This window comes from Cebus imitator, unplaced genomic scaffold, assembly GCF_001604975.1.
Source record: "Cebus imitator isolate Cc_AM_T3 unplaced genomic scaffold, Cebus_imitator-1.0 Scaffold76, whole genome shotgun sequence".
NCBI lineage: Eukaryota > Metazoa > Chordata > Mammalia > Primates > Cebidae > Cebus > Cebus imitator.
Window position 1 is genome coordinate 8,238,764 of NW_016107391.1, and position 7,321 is coordinate 8,246,084.

General features: G+C 42.3%; 1 protein-coding gene across 1 annotated transcript in view; it reads left to right on the forward strand.

Annotated features, from left to right (window-relative positions):
• Positions 1 to 7,321, forward strand: part of CUNH5orf15 (chromosome unknown C5orf15 homolog) — a 19,524-nt gene continuing 12,203 nt past the window's right edge. Inside the window, exon 1 of the mRNA XM_017532415.1 lies at positions 1 to 332. Within this exon, the coding sequence (XP_017387904.1) occupies positions 194 to 332 (139 nt within the window). The 5' untranslated portion in view covers positions 1 to 193. The remainder of the gene's footprint in view (positions 333 to 7,321) is intronic.

Sequence of the window (7,321 nt, forward strand, 5' to 3'; positions counted from 1 at the left end):
CCAAGTGTGTGGCGTTCCCCACACTCTCCCAGCAGCAACTCCCACCTCTGTGCAATACTTCCTTCTCATTCTGGTTTCCAGAGCATGTCTCCAGGCTTGACGTCATCACGCTGGGACGTAAGTGCGGAGGCCTCGGCGTCTGACGTCATGGCGTAGAGCCTAGCAACGGCGCAGGCTCCCAGCCGAGTCCGTTATGGCCACTGCCGCCCTGAGGAGGATGAGGGGGACCGCACAAGCGAAACTGCTGCCAGGGTTGGCCATCCAAGCCTTTGCGGGGCTGGCACGGCCGCTGGTCTTGGCGCTCCTGCTTGTGTCCGCCGCTCTATCCAGTGGTAAAGGGGGCGCGGCGGCAGTGCGGGCTTAGGAACCTGGGAGGGCTCGGGCGCGGGCCAGGAGACAGGCCGGGCCAGGGAAAGGGCGCTTCTGAGTGTCAGGAGCAGACGGCGGTGTCTGGTTGGGGCAGGGTTTCCGCGGGCCTGAGGACGGAGGGTATGGTGTCTGAAGGGGTCCAAGGTCTGAAGAGTCTCCAAGGGGCCTGATAAGTGGGGTCCCTGAGAGATGCAGGAACCCAGGGAGCAGGGTGTGTAGATGGGCGGGGAGGGAGGAGTGGTGTTGGCGCCTAGAGATTGTTGAAGAATGGGCTGCTACAAGGAATGGCGCTGGTGGGGTCTCCAAAATTTCTTGGATCGGGAAGTTAGGTTCTAGAAGAGGGGGTAGCGAGAGAGGCGGAGGAGATGGCCGGGGCCAGGGGGTGTGGTGTCTGGAAAGGGTCCTGAGCTTGGGGGGACTCAGGAATCTAGCAGGACCAAGGAAAGGTGGGGATTTTCCAGAATGGGAGAGGTCAGTGGTGAAGTCCGAGGCAGGCAGGGGCAATAACGCAGTGACCAGACTGAGCCAATGGAATATTTCCAAGAGGGAAACTGAAACGGAAAGAGCTGTCTTCTCGTACTGGTGCATATTTGAGGTCTGGGAGGTTCTGGTGTTTGATAAAGATTCAGAATACGGGGCGTTGGGCCTCTGAGAGCTAAATTTGAGTTTTTAGCTGCAAAACAGTGTGACCTGGTATAGTGTTTTCTTTCTTGCCAGTAGGGCCTGTCCAGCCCTACATTCCTCTGCTACAGTACTGTGGGCACATACTTATGTTTCCTCAGCAATATTTCAGTGTTGGTAACTGGACTGCCCTCCCAGAAGTCTTTGCAGTGCCTGAGGAAGGATTGCTGTCCATTTCCCAAGGCCCTTTCATCATTAGTAAAGTGTAATGAGGATTTCCCTGGTTGATGCAGATATTCCTGTTCCTAAAGTACTTAAGTAGCTTAATTGTTTTGGCCATTTAATCATCTAAGAAAAATAAAACACAAACATTTATATTTCCTGCTGGAATGCTTAAGGACTATATATCTGGCAAGTGTAGTTTCAGAAACAGCTTTTCCCCCTAAGAGAGGGTTGAAAATCGCATGGGTAAGGAGCAAGGCAGAATGTGGAGTATTAAATGTTCTTTAGTCTCTGCTTTTATTTGTTAGAGCCCTGTAAACATTGTTCCAACTATACTGAGACATTTTAGAGAATCTTTGTCTTTTATTTTTATATATACCAATTTAAAATGTCATAAATTCAGATTATTCTCTCCTGAAAATAACTTAAAACGACATACATGCTTTTAAAAGTGAGCAGTTCCATTGCAGTACAGTGTAGCTTGGGGTATAAGTATTTTTTGTAAGCATACCTTATAATTTCAGAGTAGTCACTCCTGTAATAAGAAAATTAGTCTAGAATGTGTTGAGTTCCAGATTTCATGTGAGTTTACAAAGGTAGAAAGTTACCACATTAGATTTATTTAAATTTATTCCATACTAGGTTTTTAAAAATGTCAGTGCTTGGTTGTGTGCTTGTCGGTCTGTAAGAATTTTTGTTTTATATTTTTGTTTTGATAAAAGTCTAAAAAAATTAACATAAGCAGTTTGGATTACTGGGTGACTAATTCTTGGTCATGCCATTTCAAAAATGCCTGCTTCTCTACATTTGCCATTATATTGTTTCCAAATGATCACCTAAACTTAATGCATAATGCGTTTCATTTTTAAGACATTGTTTCTCAAACCGGTATGTGAATGAGTTCTCAAGGTCCTCTGCATTCTTAAGAAATAGTGATATAGTTTTATTTTAGGACACTTGTATTCCCCAGTAGAAGAGGGGAATTAAATTTAGAAAGTTTTTTATTTTTATTTTTTTGAGACAGGGGTTTGCTCTGTCACCCAGGCTGGAGGGCAGTGGCACAAACTTGGCTCACTGCAACCTCTGCCTCCTGGGCTGAAGCAATCCTCCCACTTCAGCCGCCTGAATAGCTGGGACCACAGGTGTGTGCCACCGTGCCCAGCTAATTTTTGTATTTTTGTAGAGATGGAGTTTCACCATGTTGGTCAGGCTAGTCTTGAACTCCCGAGCTTAAGCGATCTGCCTGCCTTAGCCTCCCAAAGTGCTGGGAATTACAGGCGTGAGCCACTGTGTCTGGCCTAAATTTTATTTTTCTTATGCTGTATTTGTGTATTACTTTAAGGATTTTACTATTTGACTAGTACATATTCTGTCCCTTCTTGGTGCTAGGTATTAGAGTTAAACAGTTAAACAATGAATAGGGTGATATTGGAGGTATCCTTAGAAGAATGAGTGGCATTTTGCTGAGAACCATGGGATGGGCTCAGGGAGTGCAGCAGTTGCATAGATGCTGTGTGGGATGTGGTGTGGGATTTGTGGTGAGAGTTGAGGCTAGTCATATTCAGTAAATATTTATTGAACGCCTGCTATCTATTAAGTAGGTAATGGGGATAGAGCTGTTAGAGAGATAAGTAAGGTAATGAGAGTGAGATAATGGAGGCCAGATCATATAGGATCTTGAAGGCTGTTATAAAAACTCATTTTTGAGAGAAATGGATGGCCCTGGAGGGTCTTAAGTAGAGGAGTAGCATTTGATATTAGTTTTTACAGAATGACTCTGGCTGCTGTGTTGAGTGTTGACAGTAGAGGTTAGGGTGGAAGCAGGCAGATTAATTAGGAGGCTATTGTAATAATCCGCATGAGATAATGGTTACTTGGACAAGGCAGGAGCACTGGAGGGTGGAAAGCCCTCAAATGCTATACATGCTAGAATAACAGATTGGATGTGGGGTATTAAATCACAACTCCAAGGTTTTTAGTTTTAGTAACTAGAAAGATGTAGTTGCCATTAATTGAGATGAAGAGTGGGTAGAACAAATTTTTGTTTTTGTTTTTGTTTTTTGAGTGTGGCATATAAATTTATTTCTTTAAATTAAACTTTTTATTTTGAGATGATTATAGATTCACTTGCAGTTGTAAGAAGTAATATAGGGATCCTGCATACTCTCTACCCAGTTTTCCCAATATTGACATCTTTCAAAAACAGTACTGCAGTATCACGATGAGGATATTAACACTGATATAGTCAAAATATGGGGCATTACCATCACCGCAAGAATATCTCATGTTGCCCTTATAAAGCCACCCTACTTCCCTCCTACCTCATCCCTCCTGAACTCCTAATTATCCATTTGTATAATTTGGTAATTTTGAGAATCTTACACAAATGGAATCATGTAGTATGTAACTTTTGGGATTGACTTTTTTCACTCAGCATAATTCTCGGAAGATTCACCTAGGTTGTTTCATGTGTCAATAGTTTGTTTCTTTTTTAATTTTAATTTTAATTTTTTTGAGATGGAGTCTTGCTCTGTTGCCCAAGCTGGAGTGCAGTGGCACAATCTCAGCTCACTGCAACCTCTGCCTCCAGAGTTCAAGCAATTCTCCTGCCTCCGCCTCCAAGTAGCTGGAATTAAAGCTGCACACCACCATACCCAGCAAATGTTTGTATTTTTAGTAGAATCAGGGTTTCACCATGTTGGCCAGGCTGATCTCAAACTCCTGACCTCGTGATCCACCCGCCTTGGCCTCCCAAAGTGCCGGGATTACAGGTGTGAGCTACTGCTCCTGGCCATTTGTTTCTTTTAATTGCTGAGTAATATTCTATGGTATAGATAGACGGTACTTTGTTTATCTGTTGAAGGATGCCTGATTGTTTGCACTTTTGGGTTTTTATGAATAAAGCTGCTATAAATGTGTTTGTGCCACTGTACTCCAGCCTGGGTGACAAAGCGAGACCCTGTCTCAAAAAAATAAAAAAATAAAATGAGTTTTCTGTGGACATCATGTAGTTGAGTCTGCCAATCTCTGTTTTTTAGTTAATGTATTTCAGTCATTTACATTTAATGCACTATGGGTATATTAGGGCCGAAGTCTGCCATTTTATTTTTTGTCTTTAGCCTGAGATATATGAGGTAAAAAGAAAAACCCAAGGAAGTTACCACCGTCTTGTTTCATATATCCTGAGGTCGCTAACTGTTCTATTTAGTTCTTTCTACCTTTCAGAGTGTTCTTGTGTTATTTTATACATAATTTCCAGAGCTTTTAGTTGTTATTAGTGGGAGAAATAGGGAAAAGTATGTTTGTCTTCCTGAAATAGCCAGAATTCATTTTGAACGTGTTAATGTGAATGTCAGACATCCAAGAGGAGATGTCAAGTAGGTGGTTGGATTTATGAGTCTAGAATTCTGGTAGTTCTTGGAAGTTCTCTTAATTTTTCTCAGGAAAGTTAGGAAATGATGTCATCGGTTGCTAATGAGGATAACAGAGAAGGCATTTGAAGTTTGTGGACAGAGAAAAATGTGATTGGTCTACGAGAGTAGAAGGGTAAATGGACTAGGAAAATATAATTGCCAACAATTTTAATTGCCGACAGCTTTAAACGTACACCTGAATCTTTGGCACTGAATTTAAAATGAAATGAAAACAGTGGCATGGCTGTATATTTTCCAGCCATGTTCAACTGCTGGGTGCAGATGTGAGTACTCAGAGAGCTTGATTTATTAATAACTAGAGATGAGTGTCTCACCATGTAAATAGTTCAAAGTAGACAAGGGGGAAGGGAATTGATTATAAAGCAGTTATAATAGCTGACATAAAATTGAATCTGGGCAAAGAGAGAAGAGAGTGTATTGGGCAAGGTTTGGTGGTGGTGGTCAGAGAATGAAAAAGATTAGAGGTTTGTAGCTGTTGATGGATTGAGAATACCAGGGAATGAAATGGAAGGATAGGAAGTCATGTCAGCAAATAGAATGCATGAAACTGAGATTATGGAAGAGTTGTGATAATAGATTATGACCATGAGAGTGAGTGGCTGAGGTAAAGAGGAGGGCTAGCTCATGAGAAGAGAGGAGGTCAAAGATTTTGAAATTAAGGCAGGAGTACTTGTCTTAGAGTGAACTCTAGAGCCTGAAGCTCATTAAGAATTAGGGGGCGGGCCAGGCATGGTGTCTCACGCCTGTAATCCCAGCACTTTGGGAGGTGTAGGCGGGTGGATCACGAGGTCAAGAGAGCGAGACCATCCTGGTCAACATGGTGAAACCCCGTCTCTACTAAAAACACAAAAAATTAGCTGGGCATGGTGGTGCGTGCCTGTAATCCCAGCTACTCATGAGGCTGAGGAAGGAGAATTGCCTGAACCCAGGAGGCGGAGGTTGCGGTGAGCCGAGATCGTGCCATTGCACTCCAGCCTGGGTAACAAGGGCGAAACTCCGTCTCTCAAAAAAAAAAAAAAAAAAAAAAAAAAAAAGAATTAGGGGGCATGACCTTGGAGTTGGTGGATGAAATTCAATTAGTGGATGATAGCCTAAGATAAGAGAATCAAAGCTAGATGCGTTTAGGGAGAAGAATGGGAGAATGGTCTGAAAAGGGCAATGAGGAGGAGAGCTGTGCCTTCCTGAGACTCAGTGGTGCAAGGATGTGGGAGAAAAAAACAGCTATTACTTAAACGGGCTGAGGAGAAAGTATGTCCTTAAGGGAGAGTCAGGTTTCAGTAATAACAAGAAAGTGAAGGGTGAAAGAAGGGATTTGCTGATGACTGAATTCTATACTGCATGGTGGAAGTTTCTTTATTATCATTCCTACCCTATCAGCTTATGTCCTTTAAAGGTACTCACCCTTGTTGTTTTAAAAGTCAAGTTTAGTTAGTTGGCTCCCAGTTATTTTAATTTTAAATTTTATTTTATTTTATTTATTTATTCTTTTTTTATTGCATTTTAGGTTTTGGGGTACATGTGAAGAACATGCAAGATTGTTGCATAGGTACACACATGGCAGTGGTCATTTGCTGCCTTCTCCCCCATCACCTATATCTGGCATTTCTCCCCATGCTATCTCTCCCCAACTCCCCACCCCCTGCTGTCCCTCCCCTATTTCCCCCCTGCAGACCCCAGTGTGTGATGCTCCCCTCCCTGTGTCCATGTGTTCTCATTGTTCAACACCCATCTGTGAGTGAGAACATGCGGTGTTTGATTTTCTGTTTTTGTGTCAGTTTGCTGAGAATGATGGTTTCCAGGTTCATCCATGTCCCTACAAAGGACACGAACTCATTGTTTTTGCTGGCTGCGTAATATTCCATGGTGTATATGTGTCACATTTTCCCTGTCCAGTCTATCATTGATGGGCATTTGGGTTGGTTCCAGATCTTTGCTATTGTAAACTGTACTGCAGTGAACGTTCGTGTGCATGTGTCCTTATAGTAGAATGATTTATAATCCTTTGGATATATACCAAATAATGGGATTGCTGGGTCAAATGGAATTTCTGTTTCTAGGTGCTTGAGGAATCACCACACTGTCTTCCATAATAGCTGAACTAATTTACACTCCCACCAACAGTGTAAAAGTGTTCCTATTTCTCCACACCCTCTCCAGCATCTGTTGTCTCCAGATTTTTTAATGATCGCCATTCTAGCTGGCGTGAGATGGTATCTCAATGTAGTTTTGATTTGCATTTCTCTAAAGACCAGTGATGATAAGCATTTTTTCATGTTTGTTGGCCTCATGTATGTCTTCTTTTGTAAAGTGTCTGTTCATATCCTTCGCCCACTTTTGAATGGGTTTGTTTGTTTTTTTCTTGTAAATCTGTTTTAGTTCTTTGTAGATTCTGGATATCAGCCCTTTGTCAGATGGGTAGATTGCAAAAATTTTTTCCCATTCTGTTGGTTGCCGATTCACTCTAATGATTGTTTCTTTTGCTGTGCAGAAGCTGTGGAGTGTGATGAGATCCCATTTGTCTATTTTGGCTTTTGTTGCCAATGCTTTTGGTGTTTTGGTCATGAAGTCCTTGCCTACGCCTATGTCCTGAATGGTTTTGCCTGGATTTTCTTCCAGGGTTTTTATGGTGTTAGGTCTTATGTTTAAGTCTTTAATCCATCTGGAGTTAATTTTAG